This window comes from Corapipo altera, unplaced genomic scaffold, assembly GCF_003945725.1.
Source record: "Corapipo altera isolate COAL_440 unplaced genomic scaffold, ASM394572v1 64, whole genome shotgun sequence".
Taxonomy (NCBI): Eukaryota; Metazoa; Chordata; class Aves; order Passeriformes; family Pipridae; genus Corapipo; species Corapipo altera.
The window spans coordinates 3,274,608-3,295,215 of record NW_020884893.1 but is presented as its reverse complement, the minus strand read 5'-3'; the positions used below and the strand labels follow the sequence as shown (position 1 = coordinate 3,295,215).

At 41.9% G+C, this 20,608-nt stretch overlaps 1 protein-coding gene across 1 annotated transcript in view; it reads left to right on the top strand.

Moving 5' to 3' along the window:
* The window catches only part of ATP9A (ATPase phospholipid transporting 9A (putative)), a 53,867-nt gene that overhangs the window by 14,140 nt on the left and 19,119 nt on the right, over positions 1-20,608 (top strand). The window contains exons 5-15 of the mRNA XM_027645832.1: positions 3,302-3,360; positions 4,221-4,272; positions 4,857-4,951; positions 6,060-6,140; positions 7,163-7,238; positions 9,307-9,383; positions 9,959-10,119; positions 10,870-11,012; positions 11,766-11,878; positions 13,328-13,540; positions 18,993-19,154. Of these exons, the coding sequence (XP_027501633.1) occupies positions 3,302-3,360; positions 4,221-4,272; positions 4,857-4,951; positions 6,060-6,140; positions 7,163-7,238; positions 9,307-9,383; positions 9,959-10,119; positions 10,870-11,012; positions 11,766-11,878; positions 13,328-13,540; positions 18,993-19,154 (1,232 nt within the window). The remainder of the gene's footprint in view (positions 1-3,301; positions 3,361-4,220; positions 4,273-4,856; positions 4,952-6,059; positions 6,141-7,162; positions 7,239-9,306; positions 9,384-9,958; positions 10,120-10,869; positions 11,013-11,765; positions 11,879-13,327; positions 13,541-18,992; positions 19,155-20,608) is intronic.

Genomic DNA, 20,608 nt, shown 5'->3' with positions numbered 1-20,608 from the left:
TCCATTTAAAGGACAGTTGTTTGGATTGTAATAAAAAATAATCAAATTTCAGTCCCCTATTCATAAACCCACAAGCCTCCTTGTGTTCAGAAGGCTGTGTGCTGACTTTCTGCTTGACGGAAAGTTAGAACTGTGCTTGCAAATTCTTGGTTTGTTTTTCTTCTTCTGCAGCCCCCCCTCCCTGGGTAACACTGCATAATAGAGAGAAACTCCACAGAGAAGTGGGAAGAGACCTCCTACTGAGGGGTGCTCCTTAAGATACAGATCATTGGCATTTACCAGCCATATAAAAACAATATTTTCCCAAACCCTCTGAGTCCTGCTCCACAGCATAAAGCTGCAAAAGGCAAAAGTTTCCTGCAGCACATCCAAACAACCCATTTTTTTCCAGATGTATTTAACTTGCTTTAATAAATTTCTTGCTTCATCTTTAGTTCCAAATTAAGTGTTTTGATCTGTACCTCAGTGAAGCTCTGCAGACCTATTGTGAAATCTTAAGTACTCACATGGTACAAAAAAGGCATCTCTTCTGGCCAATATATTACTTTAAGTAATCTGCTTTACGGTACATCCATTATGCTGCACATTTGGTGATAATTTCAAAGACCATAGCTTAAGTTGGAACAAACTGTTTGTATTTTATTGTGTTTATTATTTTGTCTTTCAAAAAATAAATCAGGATACAGCAAAGAATTAAACAAATATCAGTCATACTTTGACAATGAGGATTTTTTTATAAGAGATCAATACTAGTTCCTCTTAAAAAATGCATTAAATATTGACTTGTATTCTGATTAACTTCAGAAAATATAAAATGAAAGTGATATATAAATGCTAAAAAAACCTGTTTGTATTTAGAGGAAGCACTTCTAGTTACATTTATAAAAACAGTAATTTATAATTACAAGAATACTTTAATAGCAGAGCAATACTGGGAAATGAAATAATTGTGTTATTAGCTCGTTTTAGACATGCATGAGAAAACATCTGATGTTTAGGTGGCAGTTTCCCCGCAGAAAGAAAAAGGAATTACAGAATTCCCAAGATCAAAATAAAACTAATTCAAATAAGTTGCTTTATGGGAGTCCTGAGTCAAAGGAAACATCTGGTCCTGCTCCTTCTTAGCAGGACGTGTGGTGCAACTGCAGAGATGTCACCCACGAGGAGCCAAGGATGGCTGGAAAAGCAGAATTAGCTACCTAAAAAGGGCATCTCATTTATACAGGAGTTATAAAAATGTGTGTTGGTTAGAAAGGTCCCCTCTGTGTTTTACCTTCAAACAGCTGAGGTTGGGAGGGTTATTGAACAAGACAAATCTGCTCCAGCTGCTTTGGGTTTGCTCATATTGGAAAAATTTTAAAGCAGATGATGCTGTTTTCAGAATAATGATCTAAAAAGCCTTTCATGTGCATAATGATAGGAAATCATCACATTTTACCTTTGTCCAGGCATTAATTTTTCTTTTGCAGCATGATTTTTTTACCTCATTAGGGAAAGCATTAGAAAAAATAAGTTTCCATTCCTGAACCTTCCAGGGAGTGCTGCTTCTACTGCAAATCCTTGTGATCTTTAAGAGAATACAGAAAATGTGTTTAAACAAATCCACCTTTGAGAGCATACCTAAAATATGGTTAAACAAATCCACCTCTCCTTCCAAGAGCTTTCTTGCACAGTGGTTTAGGAATGGCTGTGCCTGTGTGGGGAGAGCACACGGAGGGGTTTTTTTTTTCCCTTCCTTTGCACGGGAGAATATTCAAAAGCACTTTTTGTTGTTTTGTGAATAACCGTATTAAAGGGGGAGGAAGAGATGTTATCTGTCAGACCCTTTTAGTGTCATAGTACCTAACTTTGTATAGCCCATACAGAAGACTGCCAGGGATGCTTTTTTTGATCCTCTTGGAGTGCGGCTTTTCTTTTCAAGCCTCAGCGTAATGGACTCTTAATCCCCGGTTTGCTTCCTGCCCCGGCAGAGATGTCTTGAGCCCAGCATTCGTTCTGTTTACCTTTTTTTTTTTTTGTCTTTTTTTTTAAACTTAAAAAAAAATAAAAAATCTCACGAGGCAAACCCCAGAATCCACGAAAGACCTATGAGATATTTGTGAAATGGGCCATGACTGCTTATAATTTGTAGGAATAATTACAGCATGTAAGGAAGTCTGCGTTTATTAGCAGCAGTGCTGAAGCATGTTGTTAAGCACACAGTGTGTCACCAGAGCAGCAGGCTGCCCGGAGCCCAGAAAGGCTTTCATTGTTAATTTGGAGCAGAAACACTGAAGCATATCCTGAGAAGGATGCTAATGAAGGGACTGCCAGTAGTAAAATCCCACTGACCTTTGTGCTTTGTGCTAATTTCTATTCCCCCTTTCTCCCTTCCCCCTTCCCTGTTCCCCCCTGAGCTGCTATCTGGCCATTTAGCCCATGAATTTTGAGGTACAGTAGGAGTGTTGTCCGTGCTGGGGTGAGCTCCACGTGCCTCCCCCACTCCCACTCAAATCACAGCAGATTAAAGAGGCTTTTGTTGAAATATAACAGACAGACACATAGAGGCAGGGTTCAAATTAACTGATTATAAATCACTACTTAGTCTGAGAAGCCAAATCTAGAGCTGGCTAATGATTTGAAATTACTAGCCAATTGTTAAATTAATCCCCTGTTTTAAAGCAACTGGGAAATGTTTGACAGCTGCACAGAAATAAATATTTACGTGTTTTCTGTCGGACCTGTTCTCTGCAGGGCTCGTTCTGGCTGATCCATGGAGAGGCAGAGGGGAGGTGGTAGTGCTGAGCCAGAGACTGGAGCTGCAGCAGGGGAGGAAATGAGCCTGGTTTTTAGATGGACCCATTGTACTTACAGCTTCCAGGTCTTGGCTTGAGAGTGGAGCTTTAAATTTTCAGCCACCTCAGAAAAAGGAGTTGATGGCTCCCTACTGTAATTTTCCTGTTCTTGCTCTGTTCTTTGCCTGACACTGAAAATATTTTTCAATTCATGAGTTAAACAATACAAAAAATAGAGTTGAAGGAGTAGTTTCAGACTTGTCAACAGGGGTTTCTGCATCCGAGGCTGAGGTCTGGAGCTGGTAGTCTAGAGGCTTTCAGCCCTTTTGGCAGATTGAGATCCCCCCACTTTACTCAATGGGCTTGGGAAGTCTTTACAGGGCAGCACTGGCCAATTCTTTGGATGGAAACATTATTCTTTTCCCCCAAAACAGTGCAGTGCAAGGAAGGGAGGGAAGGAGCATCACACAGCACCCAGAAACCCTGTCCTGCTGCTGCTCTAACACACTGAGATCTTTCCTTTGCAGGGACTGTGAAGGTGAAGAGCTCTAATATACAAGTCGGTGACCTCATCATTGTTGAAAAGGTTTGCCTTTTATATATATCTTTTCTGCCTAAAATACTTATTTTGCAAGACCATAGAAAAATATGTATTTTTAATTAATATTTATTTTACAAATCAAAATAGAACATCAAGTGTTGAACAGTAGTTAAAATATTTCATCACTTTTCAGGGTTCCCCTGCCCCACCAATAACACCACCATCTTTGCAAATCTACAGACATGCACCTATAACCTAATTTTTCTACTTATACTACAGCAAGATAAAAGGGCCTCCCTGTCCTTTCCCTGACTGTTGGATACAGGTTAAATAGCTGTAAAAAACCCAACATTCAAATGTTGCTTTGGGTGTAAACACAGTATTGGCAGGCACAGTGATCCATTTGTAGAAACTGGTATAATTCCACCTTTATACAAGTTCATCTGTGGGCTTTTTTATCCACTGATTTTATGTTTTTCCCACACACTCTCTGTGCAAGCAGCTATGACCTTTAAAACCATTAGTATGAAAATATTCAGTACAAAAAGAGAAAACTGGTGGCTGTAGATCCCAGATACAACCTTTCTTCTAGCATGGGACTTCTTGAAAGGAAACAAGCATTAGTTTAAGATTTCTTCATACTTCTAGAATTACTCACCAGCCCTTTTGTAAACCAAGCCCTTGGGTCTGGGCAGTGGGAGCTGGCACCAGTTATTATTCTGCACTTGGAATTCTGAAGGGAAGCGAGTTTAGGATTCAAAGCAAAATGAATCCCAAGCTTCAGCTTGACAAAGGAATCCCCTTTCTCCCCCATCTCCCCTTTGCTGGTCACGGTGGGGCCGTGCAAGGAGCTGCACACGCGTGCAGGGCTGGGTGCACAATAATGGCCTTTCTTCTCCTCCCAGAACCAGCGGGTCCCTGCTGACATGATCTTCCTGAGGACGTCGGAGAAGAATGGTAAACATCTGGAACCAATTGTCAAAATAGCCATTAACCTTTCACTGGTTGTTTAGAGAAAATTATCTTTTGGAAATGTGAAAGAGATAGATAATAGTAAAATTTTAGAGAGAGAGACAATTCAAACAGTTTTATGGACCACCATTTCTGGGCATGTTTATACTCTGGTTTTTGTTTGCTAATCAAAGAGCATGGGGAGTTGAATCCAGGGTAGATGTATCTGGTTGCATAAGAGTTTGCATTTTAGATGTAAATCATTTTAGTTGCTGTTCAGGTTTGTTTTGTTAAATGTGGGATAAGGAAATGTTTGATCAGAAGGATTAGAAATTATAAAGACTAATGAGAATGTTTTAAATGTTTTAAAAATACAGTGTCTCACTGTATTCTGGACTAGTGGGAGGCAATGAATGTGTGATGCAGGAACATCATCCTTACATTATTAACAAATGTTACTTGGAATCAGATACTGTTTCCAAAGAAAGAAGGACATGAATATCCTAGATATGGAGCCAGTTTGTGAGTTATCTAGAGATATAGCTAACACAGAGCTGGAAGGAGCACTGACTGCTGTTGAAAACCCACAGGGTCCTGCTTCCTTCGCACCGACCAGCTGGATGGGGAGACAGACTGGAAGCTGCGCCTGCCCGTCACCTGCACCCAGAGGCTGCCAACTGCTTCTGTAAGCTCCTGCTGCAAACCTCTCCTTGGTAAACCTGGGCATGTTTTACCTGAAAAGCATTTGGGTGCCTCAGTCCACAGGCACCCAAGGGCATCATTCTGCTCAGGGCGTGTGACAGATTAGCTTTGCCAACCAGAAGTACAAGTGCAAAGCAGCTCCTCCTGAGCTCCAGGTGAAGTGTCAGGTAAGGGGAGGCTGGGTGCCCCTGTGCCACAGGGCTTTCACCACAAGCTCTGCAGGAAGTCTCTGGGGTCAGCAGCTTCAGGTGGCTCGTGGTGGGATGCTCCTGTTTTCTTTTTCCTTTCCAGAGACCATTGTTGCCACTCAGTGCAGGACAGGTCTTGTTGCCCTCTGAAATGGCTTCAGAGGCTGCTCAGTTTTCATTGCCCACCCTTATGAAAGGGGAGGTGTCACCATGGAAGCTCTACTGTATGGTCTAAAATAAGCATAAAACCTCCACTGAACGTGCTACTTCCCAAAATCTCTAGTTAAAGCAGTTTGTGTGCTGTTTGTTGGTGAGGTTTTTTTGTTTCCTTGTTTTTTAAGAAAACAAGTAAATGGCAGGGGAAATCAGAGCACCTGCTTTATTGATGTTCTATCTGTAAAAAGTGCAAGAAGTTTATTCTGTACAAAGCCTTTGAAGCAAGGCATTCTTTCCATGGAGTGAACAGTTCATACCTGTGTAGGAGTCAGCAGTGAAAACCCTGTGCAGAATTGGCTTTATCTTCTTGCCACCCCCGAACTGTCCTAGTGACACTAAATATTGAGTGACACGGTGTGCCTTGGTTGTCTCAGAAGACCAAACCTTCATTGCTATGAGGTAAGAAGTGTCTTAGGCTGCCTTGATTATTCAGGCCGAAATTTCTTTTATGGGGCACAGAGATCTGAGTAAGTCCTAGGAGTCTCTCAGGTATCCTTCCAAGAAATACTCCTCAGTGGAGCTGGTACACCAGCTGTATGTTCTCTCAGACACTTGGGCTGCAGAAAGTAACAAGATTTAGTGATTGCCTTAACTTGATAAGTAACTCTTGCTCAAGTATTCTGGTAGAAACACTTGTACATTATTAAAATGTGGTTGTCTGTCTGCCAAAATGTGTCTGTTTTATAGGACCTGCTGCAAATCCGATCCTATGTGTATGCAGAGGAGCCCAATATTGACATCCACAACTTTGTGGGGACCTTCACAAGGGTGAGTCTTGCTGACATATCCTTGAAATCAAACCTGTAGTGTTTGCTGTGCAAACTGCTGAATGCTACCAGGGTACCAGGGTTTTTCAGGAGAAATAGTGGAGTTGTCTTGCTATTTCTTTCTATTTTTCCTTTTCTTTCTTCATAAAATCTGTGAAATAAAAATCAAAACTTTGACTTGGAGACAATGCCACAGGCTCTTTGGGATTAAGGACTTCACCTGAAGGTATGAGACCTGAACACTTGGACAAAGATTGGTACTTGCATATTCATGGTGGCTGTTCAGAAGAAAATCTGGACCACCATGGACTCTGTAGGATTAATTGTGGAAAGAAAAAAGGGGATTTTAGCTGAGTCAGGAATTACAGTCTTAAATATGAGTCAGTTGGGTTTTTGCCTTCAACTGAATGCAGTGTATGTGAAGTCAGTTATATCTGCCCCCATTTCAGGGAGCAACAGCACTGAGCCACTGAGAAATGTCACCATTAAAAACATATCTCTTCTGACTTGTTCAGAAGGTGCATTGTTGGGGCAAAAGGTCGATTTGTTGTTTTTGGTTTTGTTTTTTTTTCTCCTCTCAGTGAGATAATGACAATTTTGAGAGATTCATCCAATACCCTTGGGGGAGCTTTCAGAGGACGCAAATGGGTTTGTAACAAATAGGAGACAGGTAGAGCCTTTTAAAAGAAGTTGTTGCCCAAACAGGTTCTCAGTGAGGTCGTACAGCAGCAGGAGAAATGCCACATGAGCCCAGGGAGGGAACATTTCTCTGGAGAACTGCTGACAAATCCCTTGCTCATTTTTGATTCCCAGAGACCTCTACCAGGCAGAAGTGTCTTAATAGATCCCCACTGAAATAAAGTGGTCATGTTTTTAACCCAGAGATTTACCAGGGTTTATGAAAATCCTCCATCCTGTCAAGAATCCCTCTACCAACTCTCCCAACATCCCTCTGCAAACACCTCTGTGTGACTCTGCTCTTTTACATTACTGACAATTTTGTTTCTTTTCATCCCATTGCAGGAGGACAGTGACCCTCCAGTAAATGAAAGTTTGAGCATAGAAAACACCCTGTGGGCCAGCACAGTGATTGCATCAGGTAAGATGGAGACACGTGTGAAATTGTTTTGAAGGCAATATGTTAGCAATTTTTAAAGGTATTTTTGTAATGGAATAATAATCTCTGTCAGTTGGAGAAATTAGCAGTTGGAATGAGGTTTCCCACTTGTCCTAACACCTCTGGGGACCTGAGCTGACATCTAATTGCCTCTTGGACATTCCTAGATGAGAAAGAATTGGAGTGGCCTTTGGGGCACTTCTTTAGCATGTGGGGCCAGAATAGCACTTAATTGCTCTCCACATTGACATCCTAATCTGTAACAGAAATGGTGTCAAATAGATTCTGGTAACAGAAGCTAAGATGAAAGATTTCCAGGTAAGTACTTCCATTGAGTTCATCCTATATACTTTTAAAAAGGAAAAAAATAAAGTCTTTGACAGATTTTGACTTATATACACGATAAGCTCCCAAGGCCTGAGATTAATCAATGCCCTTTTGTAGAGGCTTGTCAAAGTAAAAGCCTTGTTCCTCTCCTGTCCGGTGTGTTTGTGAAGCTTGCAGGGCCGTAGCTGAAGGAGAGTGGAATTCTGAGGTCCAGTTTTGGAATTGAAGTTGTCAAATGGAGAGACTTGACGGTGAATTTGCAAATATAATTTCAAAGGGTTTATGCAGTTGAGTCTGTTTTAAGTGGCCATAAAGCAACCAGAAACACTGTATCAGTGTGCCTTCAAACTTTTTCTAGTCCTGGCAGGTGTTTCCTCCCATTTTGTCTCACTTATCAACATAATACTCAGTTTTGTTTCTCCTATGGCAATAATAAATAGCACGTTGTAGGTTATTTCTGTTAGGAAAAAAATGTGGGTATTATTTTTCTTCTTCTATAAGTGAAAGCTCATGAGTTGTGGTGCCATCTCACTGGGGCAGCCCTTGCTTGAAAGACTGAGCAGAGCTATGTGGCTTCTCCATCTGCTGTAGTAGGGATGGGTCTGACTGTGACTGTTTGAGGTGGATTTGGAGTAGCTGTGCCATCTGCTGATTTGAATTCTGATGATCTTACCACCACCTGCCATCTGGCTCCAGGGATTTGTTGTTGTTTTTGGAGGTATTTTTTTAAAGGAATGTTTCTCAGCATATTTTTAGAAACCACCTCTTTTGAATCAGTCTTATTTAAAAATAATTCACAACCTATTAAAACTTTGATTATTAATGAGAGCAGGGGAATAGTAGAGCATGAAGTAGAAATGTGTTTGCAGTAGTGGTGTATTTTAGAGTTGCTTTTTTCCATTTTTTACGGAGTAAACTTTTATGGTAAAAAAAGATTAGACCTTGACAATGGCAGGTTTTAAACTCTTGATGGTGCACAGCTTTTTCTTTATGGCTTTTTGCAAAGTCTTAAGGAGAAAACCTGGAGAAACCCAGTAATTTATGGTACTAAACTGTATTATGTTTCTGCAAGAAGAAAATAGAGAACTTTGTTGCTCTCAGCTCTTTAGCAACTGTAGGACAGAGCATTAAAATACACTGATGGCCTCCCAGCAGCTCCATCTGTTACAGTAAGGTAGGAGTTGGTATGATTCACTTTATGGTAGGAGCAGTAATTAGACAACTTAAAGTAAATTTAGATTTTAAAATAAGGTAATTCTGTCTCTGAAAGCTGTTGTAATTCATTGGGTTTACTCTGATTGTGTCAACCTTTACCAATAAATAACCTTAGCCCAGAGCACTGATTGAATTTTGACACACAGTGAAGGACCTGGTGTAAGGCAACACCAAAGTGGGATTCCAAGTGGTGGGAGGAAATCCAAGAGGTCCTCCATCCCCACCAACTTTTATTTATAGTATGGAGAAACAACTGACAGCAAAAGGGGGTCAGGGAAGGCTGAGAGAGAGCAAAGCTGACTGCTCTTTCCATGTACATGAGTTGATGCAGTGTGGTTGAAGTCTTACTGACTTGGAGGGTGTTTTCTGTTCCAGTCCGTGTTTTCCTAAGTGTCATATTGATACCAGCTTTTTCAATTTCTGGTTGCTACTGAAATTAACCTGCTAAAAATCCTTTCCACCTGACATCCAGCAAGTGTTTTTATAGAGAAAGTATTTTTTTGTTTAGGTACTGTGGTGGGAGTTGTCCTCTACACTGGAAGGGAACTGCGCAGTGTGATGAATACTTCAAACCCAAGAAGTAAGGTATGGTGAAGAAACAGCCTTATAATAAATAAAAGGGTCAGAAATTGATCATTTTTTTAAGGAAGATCCTTCCAAATACTATATGTACACACTATAGGGACAACCTTCTGGGAATAATTGATGTTTTCCAGCCTGTGATTCAAGATAGTTGCCATAACAGAACCTATTTCACCTTATTTTTTTAATCCTATTATACGTGTGTCTTCTCACTTTTTTAAGGTTGGCTAAATCATTGTTTTATATGTTTATAATGAGACAGTCTCAGTCAGAATAGAAAAGCTCATTTTGCTGCATTATTCTATTATAGCAAAGCTAAGACACAGTGCAGGGATGTTTGTAGAGTGTCCTCTCACACCTCTTCATGCGCTGCTTGGCTTCTAAAGGATGGAAATCTTATTTAATAAGCTGGCAAGAGTATTGCTTATAAATTTAAATGTGTTTGTAGTGTTTTAAAAGAGAAGCTGACTAGTGGGGAATGTCTCTCTGGATATGGCGGTTCATTTCCTTTGTGAATATTACATTGAGCTCACATCTTCATTTGTGTGCTTGAAATGTCTCTCTCTCATTTTTTTTAGATTGGTCTTTTTGATTTGGAAGTGAACTGTCTTACCAAGATCCTGTTTGGGGCTCTCGTGGTGGTCTCCCTGGTCATGGTGGCTCTCCAGCACTTTGCTGGCCGTTGGTATCTTCAGATCATAAGATTTCTCCTCCTGTTCTCAAACATCATTCCCATTAGGTAAGGCAGCAATTGTTAGTGCTTCCCAGCAAAATACTGCTTGCTTTGTGTCCCCCTCCATGCTTCTACCATGAACAAGCACGTAAACTCTTATCTGCTCCTCATTTTACAGCTAAGCAAATCTAGAAATAGAAATCAAGTTACTGTTCAAACATAAGAATTGCTTTGTTGTTTCTGCTGACTTTGTTCAAACTTATTAACCCATTCACTGACTTGGGCTGTGGATTAGTCATTTAAGGGCCCTTCTCTGTGTTTGGACTACCTGGTTACTTTGATAAGAACAGAGCAAAAAACGGAAAAGGAGGGTTATTTATACAGCCTGTAGTGTAATGGAACACAATTGTCTTTTAGAGGGGAATGAAACTTTAATATTGAATTGTACTGGATTAGGAAGTGAATTAGTAAATTACATTGGGTGCGGGACTGGGATTCATTTCAGTTCCATTTTTAATCTGCTCTCTGTGGATCAATCACACTGTCCTTACTCTGTGTCTATCTTCCCCTCAAATTGTATCTGTTCTTCTTGCTGTAATTTTATCATCTGTCTTTGAATTACAGTGTAATTACCTTTGCCACCCGACCACTCACTTTGAATATACTCCTCCAGAAACACCCTCTTTAGCAGCTCAAAGTCAGGGTGGACTGTGTGTCCTTTCGTTGCACTGTGGCAGTTCACAAGGATTTTTTCTGAAGTTTAACTGGTGATATCTTTTTTTTTTTTTAATTCTTTTCCTCCTCCCTCCTGCACAGTTTACGTGTGAACCTGGACATGGGGAAAATTGTCTACAGCTGGGTGATCCGCAGAGACTCCAAAATCCCTGGCACTGTGGTTCGATCCAGCACTATTCCTGAGCAACTGGGCAGGATATCCTATTTGCTTACAGACAAAACAGGTATCTGTAGAAAGTCATGGAATGTTGTTGTTGGGATTTTGTTACGTTTTTGGCCAGGCAGAGAGTATAATGTAAGTTTTTTTTGGACTAGAAGAAATATGCATTTCCTCTCACTTTGACGTTATGATTTAATCAGTTTTTGAAAAAAAGTTCTGCATTTTTTTTTTTGTTGTTCTGAAGGCACTATAGGTAAGGTAGGACAGAAATGTTACAGTACTTCAAAGAACACTTAAAGCATGCTATTAAAACAAAAGCTGAGGGTAAAAATAAAATTAAAATCAACTTTTTAGAGCTAGTTTTCAAAGCCAGATAAAGATAGCTTACACAGGTAGGCAGAAACATATCATTAGCCTGTTTGCTTCTGTCTTTACACTTTTGAAGTTGGGCTTGATTCTGAAAGCTGTAATGAAAAGCTTGGTCTGACATAAAATCCTGGTCCCATTGAAGTTGTTTCCAGGTTTTTTTTGTTCCAATGGGATCAGAATTATGCTTGCAGCTCCTGCTGGCACTGACTGTGGGGTGAATCTCTTTCTTATTTATGCACCACTGCTTCCCAGGAGAATCAGCCTTCAGGTTGACAAATAGGCAAATATTGTCTTTTTTCCAGCCCCGGCCTGTGCTGAGAGTCTGGTGCAGTGGCTGGTTCAGCTTCTGGCCCAGTTTATCTTGAATTTGAGGCACAAGGACAAGAAGGAGTGCTGGAGAAGAGGTGTGTTGGTTCCCACTCCATGTCTGGTGCTCCTTTTGTTGCAGGAACTCTGACACAGAACGAGATGGTCTTCAAGCGACTCCACCTGGGGACGGTGGCGTACGGGCTGGACTCCATGGATGAAGTGCAAAGCCACATATTCAGCATATACACCCAGGTAGAATTGAACTGCATCAATTAACTCTTCATTCACAAAAGTTTACCAGGTCACTGGGCTAATGGTGAATTATAATGGCAGAGATCTGTTGATGACTGTTACTGTTTGGAAAAGTCTGAAGGTCGTTGGATGCTCAGTGCATAAATAACATGATTGCTTGCTGCATCTGTAGGTAGTTCTATGTCCCCAGTGTTTAAATGCCCCAGCACATGCAAGTGTAAGAGGGTTTATGTGCCTGTGTCATGTTACTGAGGTCTGAGTGTAAAATAACAGACATTTATTTAGATATCTAAGCATCTCTCTCTCTTTCCCTCCTTGTTCTTAGCATCTTGTTCTTCTCTAGTGTTGAGACCCTTAAATGACTGAACTGCACTAAAAAAAAAAAAGAAATCCAGCAAAAAACCCTCAAACCCCCAAACTTCAGTTCTGTTTGTCCTCAGTGCTGTACTCAGTCTCTAGAGAAAACTTGACTACTAGTTAATTATTTGCCAGAGTATTCAATATTTGTCAAGAACATTTGAGTGACTGACTATTCCAGTGTGTGACTAGTGACTGAATGCACTTCAGCTGAGGGTTTGCTGTTTGATTCTGGCAGCAGTGCTGATGAGCAGCAATATTAAATTTGAAGATCTTGTATCCTAATCACTAGTGTGGAAAATAACACGTGGAATTACCCTGGTAAAGAATATGTCTCATAAAACTTGTATAATTACCAAGTGAGATTCCTTATAATGAGGAGCATTTGCTGGCAATGATTCATTTTGAACTGTAGTTCTTATTCTTTGCTCTTATTTTTACCACGTTGTGGCCTTTGACCTGGAAGTGAAACTTTTGTCCTCTTGACACTAAAGGTTAACAGAGCAGGAAACTGGATCACTGTGTGTCCCTTCTTCAACCAGGATAATTTAGTAATTGTGCAATTATCTGAAGACTCCCATTCTGATACTAAAAATAGTATTAAAAATTGAATTGAATTGATGAAATTAAAAATTAAATGAATGTAATTAAGATTTTCTAACTCCATAAGAGTCATCTGTTTTCTGTTTTCACCAATTATATTCTCTTGCACGTGAAACCCAAGCGAGTGTAAATTTTCCAAGCCAAACCAGTCTTTTGTGGAACAAAAAGTGGTTTCACTGATTCTTCTACCTTTGTTCAATCACCATTTGGTGTCTGGTGGATCTGCAACAGAAGATTTGCTTTCCTGGTGTACTGTTCCAAAAACCTAGGTAAAACTTTGGGGGCATTTTACTGGACCAGTAGAAATGATAAAGGAGCTGGATTGGCCTGGGGTGTTTCCAGCGATGGCCTGAGTTAAGGTCTGTGTCGAGTGTGCCTCATTTCTGGGGACAGTGTGCACAGCTGCCCCATATATGGTCTTCACTGAAATAAAGACTTCATTTAATTATTTTTTTCCCTCACAGTAATTCTCCTTTCTTTGTTTATAAGCAATCCCAGGACCCCCCTGCAGTGAAGGGCCTCACCTTGGCCACGAAGGTGCGTAAGACGATGAGCAGCCGCGTGCACGAGGCGGTGAAGGCCATCGCCCTGTGCCACAACGTGACCCCCGTGTACGAGTCCAACGGGGTCACGGACCAGGCAGAGGCTGAGAGACACTACGAGGACTCCTGCAGGGTGTACCAGGCCTCCAGTCCTGATGAGGTCAGTACCCACTGGGGTGGATAAAAGTATCAGTGTGATACTTTTGGATCCCCGTGCTTGTTGTTGGGAAAAAACACGGTTATTTGGAGGCAGTGCTGCAGTTTAGTGAAGGGGATAATATTTTAATGCGTTTATGGCTCTGATAACCCATGGATACACCATAAGTGCCCTCTCAGCTGTTCTGTCTCTCTGCCTGAAGCTACAGATCCACATGGTGACTGGGATCTGTTGCATCATCACAGAATTTTTGCTCCTGTTTCTGCAGCTTTTGTCCAGGGTTTATTTTGCACTTCAACACCATGAGTCCCTTTGACTGTGTTTGGTGAATTATGGGCAGTTTTATCTTGTTTGGGGAGGAAACCTGTGGGAGGGGGTTAGAATACTCACAGAGTTCGGCTTGTCCCTGCTCTGTGAGGTGTTTGAACTTCCAGACCAAGTGAAAAGTTGTAAATCACACTGGGCAGCACTGCTGACCCAGGACACATCCCTTCCCATGCAGATGGACAGGCCCAGTGCTCAAGAGTGAAGTGCACAAGTTTGTTTTGGAGCAAAGCTGTGCCCTGCCAGGTCTGTGCCAGCCCCCAGCACAACCAGGGCTATGCAGGGTGGCACAAGGGGGAAAAACTTCACAGCTCTCCAGACACACACTGGGAACTTTAACTGGACACTTGAGAGATCAGGTTCAATACAGGACCTTCAATTTAAGTGTTTGCAAAAGTCTTCAAAATTTGGAAAATTTAATTATAGTGTTACTTCCTTCTGTGACAAAGACAGGAGGAATAAAACACAGGTTTGCTATTGGTTACACTTCTTGGATATATCTTTTGGGGCAACCAAGATTAGTCACTTTGTTTTCTGTTAATTTTTATAACTACACTTGCTCTGTGCTATGGAAAGAGACTGAAGTTTGACACTTCCCCTGAGAATCCCACTGATGCTATGAGAACATATCACCCCTCTGACTACATTTGAAGGGTTCTTCCATTTATTGCCCCAAATAACCAACTTTGCCTCTGATAATAAGCTTTTCACCTCTGACATCAGAAGAGAAGCTGGCTCTCCTCATTGTTAGAGGTGAGAAATGCTTTGCATGGAAATACATTTATTTGCTAGAAGCCCAGCTGTGTGAGGATTTTGGGATTGTATGAATTACTGAAAGACTGGCACACAGAGTTAGTTTCCATGTTTCATATGCATTCAAACTCTTCCCTATAGTGTTTTTCTTCCAAAGTAAGGCAATTAATTTGTTTCATACAGTGTGTTTTTCTCTTCACTGTACAAAAGCTGCATCTCTGCTCTTTCTCCCTCCTCCATGGATGTGCCCACAGTGCCAACCAGCATTTCCTCCTCCCTGAGCAGGGTGTGGGTGTCCTCTCATCCTCTCCCACACACAGTCTAGGGCAGGGGTTTGTTTACCTGCTTTTTCTCCTCTGTAATGTGTTGCTCTCCCCTGTAAAAGCAGCTTACAGAAAGCAACTGCCTTTGGATTGAAATGAGTTCTGAATGATTTCCAGATGGTAATTTTTGTGATCTGCATTTAAGTTGGGGGTTTTTTTCCCCCTAAAGCATTTACTGGCTATTTTTGCACAGATTCTCTGTTTGTTTACATATATACTGTGGTATATAGTGAAGTCAGTGATTTTTCTTTTCCTTTTTCTCCTTACACTGTTCTGTCTTTAAAATATTTATGCAGCAATTTGTCTGAAATGCCCAGGGGATATTGTTTGTTTGTTTTACTACAGCATGATAACTAATCCTTCCAAGATTATTGTTTAAATTCTTTTTTCCTTTCTTGTGATATCTTAAGTAGAGAATTACAGCGGGTTCAGAAATCAGATATGCTTTGCTGCACTGAGGAAATACTGTCTGTAGGTCTTAGATATACAAATATTGTTTAGCCATGCTCTGTGTGTCATAGTAGATGGTACAAAACGCAGGATCAACACAAATGGAGTCCTTCAGAAGGGAGCAATGCTGTTAAATAACATTCCCTGTGGGGGAATGGCTTTGGACTCCTGTTAAAGCCAGCCTTTGAAATCTTATATCAATAAAATATTGCCATGGCAGGGAAGGTCAGTTTATGAAATGAGTACAAAAACTTGTATTCTCTTTACTTTAACAGCAAGGGTAATTTCTACCAGTTGGCACAGGATTCATTTCCTGTAACAGAAAGCAGGATTTCCTAAATTTGTTTCCTGTGCACGCTGCCATTTAGAAGTCTTGAAGTATCTTTATTCAGATATCGGTTACAGCCTTGGGGCTCTGCGAGCCAGTTGTCAGTTGTGGCCATACAGTAACTAACAGGGGAAATGAAATAGATATAATCTGATCAGAGATAAGAGTGCCTGAGATTCCTGGGCAAACAGTCTTTAACCCTGACAACCCTCCACAGCTGCCAGGACATGAAAGGGTGCACGGATCAATTGGTCTCTGCCTGCCCAGGCAGCCCTAAATGGGGCTCTGCAGAGCAACTCATGGCACGCAAGGATCAATTTGTCTCTTTAGAATGAAATTTATTAGTCGATATCCACTTCAGTGGTGGCTTGGGTAATTTAATTGTCAGAAAGAGCAAAGTTTGGGGATGGTGTGCTGAGCCGCTGGAGCTGCTCTGCTTTGTAATGCTCAGATCAGTATCGGGTTTGGCCTGGATGGAGCTGGAAAATCCAGGCGTGTGGTCACTTTACTGATATCCCTCCTCAGTGAGCATGTTTGGTGGAGGTGTTTGAGGGCCTTCAAGCTTCTTTTAAATCTCAGTCTAAGCTGTAAATGTATTTTTGCATGTTGAATGTTTCTCATCTTTTCACTGTAGCTTGAAAGCACCTCTAGTTATCTCTTTGTACAACACAGAATAAACCTCCTCTGTCTCACATGGAGCCAGGACATGCTCCCTGTCCCCGGTGCCTGGACCCTGCCAGAAGAGCCGTCGGTGCTTCTGTTGCCATTGTTTTTTCCACTGGTGCCACTGCACTTCCCAAAGGCCAGGCCCATTGTATTCCCTGTTGAGTGGAGACAGTAATGTCAATGCTTTTAGTACATCTGATGGGAACACTTCAAAATGACATCACTGTCTCTCTCAGTAGTTATTCATTAAGTACTGTAGAGCCTGGGAAGTGGCACGTTCACGGGGTCAACCCCTGGCCCCCGTGGTTCACCTGGAGGTGAGACAGGACCCACATCTGCTCAGGAGCAGCATGGAAAAAGGGGATTTCTTTTATTCTTCTTCTCCTCCCATTGAGGTACCATTTCAGGACCATCCCCAGTTCCTGGTCCTCTGCAGTCAATTAGTTTGAAGTGTGTCCTGTGCATGAGGTAGCATCTCTGACTGCTCATCCGTTTGTTCCTCTGTACAAGACTTTTCTTTCTGGAGGTTTAAAGCTTCCTGATGTAGGATTTTAATGAGATGCTGGCAGGGAAGGAGGGAGGAGGTGTCTGTAAAAAAGGAGGTGCTGAGCTGGGAGCAGAGATTTGTGTCTCCAAGCATTTGCAGCTTACCAACATGGACAAATCAACAGCCAGTGCTGGTCAGGCTGAACATCACATAACACTGTGTTGTGAGCAGTTCTCAATAATTATTTATTAACCAAAGTATTAGAAACCCAAGCTCCATCTCTGCTCTGGGAGACTGTTAGGAGGATTATCTAGCTGCACACTTTAATGCACTGAGGATGACTTGAAGAAACTTTTTCAAAGATAAGCTTGAAAGAACCTTTGATTTGTAATCTTTGAGTAAGCCTGCAAAAACTTGCTAATATTAAACCAAATATTGATTCAAATTGACTTAATGGTCTTTCAAGGCAAAGCCAACTCAACCACTTTTTGAGTTTTATTTTAATCTGACAATTTAAGACTACTTTATGAAACCAAAAGTTTATTTTAAGTTTTCTTTTATGCCTAATTTTGAGTGAAAGAGGTCTGAGTTCACAAAAGATTCTCCAATTAGACCCAACTGGGTCAATTCTTATAACAAGATCTAGACCCAATACAAGAATTTACAAGTTCCATTTTTATTGGTATCTCACGTTTATGATTTCCCAAAATAAATTTCATTTTTTTTCCAAGGCTTTTGTGGTCACTTAAAGGCAGAACCTGAAAGGCATAAGGTATAATTAATCTTCAAGTCAGTGGCAACCATGTCCCCAGTGCTCTTCTGCCTTCGAAAATGTCACTGTAAAACACTTCCAGTATTTCATGTCTGTTTGGAGAAAGTATCCCTTGATCCTTTCTGGAGGCCGGTGATATATGGGCTTGTGTCAGCTGCTGCTCCCATCTGTTACTGCCCAGACAACTTCTAGAGTTAAGTCTCAGCAAGCTCAGTCTTAGATGGATGTGTCAGCTGAGGTGGGGATTCTGGGGGGATTGTCAGGGAAGCAAAATAAAGGCTTCGGTCTTCTGTCCTGACTCAGCTGCAGTCTGGTGAAAGCTAGGAAAGAATTCAGTGTTGTAGGTCCTTAAACACTGGAAACTGCAATCAAAATGATACCCACCTAAGTTCAGTTAAATGACTTCTGGTGTGTGCCTTGAAAAATCTGGGGTTGATTTATGGGTTTTTTTTCTGTTTGTTTTGTTTTGTTTTTCAGTATTTTTAATGGTTAGGGAGAAGGGCTCTGCTAAGAAGTGTCTGAGCCTGCCTTCAGCTGTCTTGCTGATCACTACAGAGCTTGAAAGGTGTTGATGAACTGTTACTACTGAACAGATAAATAATAACAGAGCTCATTTTGTTTGCTTGCTTTTCGAATATGAATTTTTAATGGGCTGCATTAGTGTTTCTAGCTTTGATATTTTAAATCCAGGGTGAATTCATTGGTTTGAATTCCTGATTTCATAAACAGCAAGCTGGGACATAGCACTTTCAAAAAGCAAGTGTTTGTAAAGAGATTTACCAAATGTGCCCAAGGAGGTTTGGGTACCACAGGGCTGAGCAGAGGGTCCCTGTGCCTGCCCTTTTTCCTTTGGAACAGAATCCCAAAATCATTTAGGTTGGAAAAGACCTCCCAGACCATGAAGTCCAACCTGTGCCTGATCCCCACCTTGTCACCCAGCCCAGAGCACTGAGTGCCACATCCAGTCATTCCTTGGACACCTCCAGGGAGGGGGACTCCAGCACCTCCCTGGGCAGCCCCTTCCAGTGCCTGACCACCCTTTGCAGGAAGAAATTCCTCCTCATGTCCAATTGAACATGGCAGTCGAACGGTGACCACCTCTTGCTGAGGGTCTAGGACAGCCTGGTAGCTGAACCAGACAGGAGCTGGGCTGCCCAAACCACGAAAATACTGTTAGTAAGCTTCTAAATCATGGAAAACCACTAGGAAGAGGCATAGAGGAGCACCCGTGTTTATCAACAGATCTGTTTAATAGCACCATTAATGATTAATGAATTCTCTGCACCCCCCCCAACTATCCCTTCCCCTCATGGTGGGCTCTGGGCGCCCTCACCGTGTCCTCCTCCCCTCAGGTGGCCCTGGTACAGTGGACCGAGAGTGTGGGTTTGACGCTGGTGGGCAGAGACCAGTCCTCCGTGCAGCTGAGGACCCCGGGCGGCCACATCCTGAACTTCACCATCCTCCAGATCTTCCCCTTCACCTACGAGAGCAAGCGCATGGGCATCATCGTCCGGGTGAGCGGCACCGGGAGCTCCGTGTCCTGCGGGATCTCCTGTCAGTCACAGAATCACAGGATGGGTCAGGCTGGAAGGGACCACAGGGGGGCATCTGGTCCAACCTCCCTGCTCAAACAGGGTTATCCCAGAGCAAATGGCATGGGACTGTGTTCAGATGGTTCTGGAATATCACCAGTGAGGGAGGCTCTGCACTGTCACTGGGCAAAACATGAATGGAAACACATCAAACATCTATGTCCGTGCCACTGTCATGCTGGCAGAGCTGACAGGGTTGGGGGATGGACTGGGGCTGTGAATGGATCCTGGTCACAAGTGCCTTCCCCCCTCAGGGTCAGCCAGGAGCCAAGCAGGATCACGGGTCCAGCTTACACTGCATCTCCAGAGCATGTGGGGTACAACAAGGAATGATGGAGAAGGCAGCAGGTGGGAAGGAGGGAGGGGATTGTCGACTGATGCCACAACAACTTTAAGATATTGTTAGTGGTTTTGTGAATCTGCTCCCCAGATCTCTGCCAGCCATGAAAAGTCCTCTCAGAGCCTGTGGAAGTACAGCACCACGGGTGGGAGCACTTGGAGCTGCAGGGAGCTGTGGAGATGATTTTTGGTGTGAGCTGTTGGACAGAGCCCACAGCCAGGCTGAGCACACAGTGTCACGAGCAGGGCTTGGAAATAGCTGAGTTAAGGTGAAAGGGAGCAGTTGTGCAAGTACCTCGATCAGCAGCAGGCACTGCACACGCTGAATACGTGCCCAGCTGAAATCATACATGACTGTGGGTTTAGATAAAATCTAGTATAAGATCAGAGCCTCAGAAAAAAAAAACAAACTTTAAAAAGAAAGAACAACAACAAAGTGTGCCTAAAAAGAGTTGTCACCATTATCATTGCTAGTTTTTAATGTTGACTCTCTAGCACTATGTTAGTAAGATAAACCCCACTGTGGTAAGGCACTGCTGTTTGCCTGTGGAGCAAACAAGTTGAAGCAATCTGAATATTTCTTTTGGAGATAATTAAAACATCCTTGTTATTTTTTTTTTACTGAGAGTACAGACAGATAATTGGTACCAGGAATCTAAAACACGAATATGAAACCTATAATCCAGGGCAAGACTGGATTTTTTTGTATCACTCTGTGGCTCTGTAGCCTTCTTATTTAGGGTGGGGAGAATAGGTAATATTAGTGTGTTGTTGTTTTTTTTTTTTTATTTTTTCCCTCCCCTATTCACTTTGCAGTAAAACTGGGTTACACTGTGTTTATTTGGAGTATCTGGAAACAGGTTGTAAAAATTTCCTCTGCCTGAAATTTTCTCATCTAAGTGGAAGACAGTCCTCTTTTTTTTTTTTTTGCCTTTTGGTTTTAAAGCTTATTCCTTTTAAATTATCTATTGTCTACCTTCTCCCCCATTCGGAAGAAATTCTCCAGTTTGTATTTCTGTATTTAGGATATTTCTGCT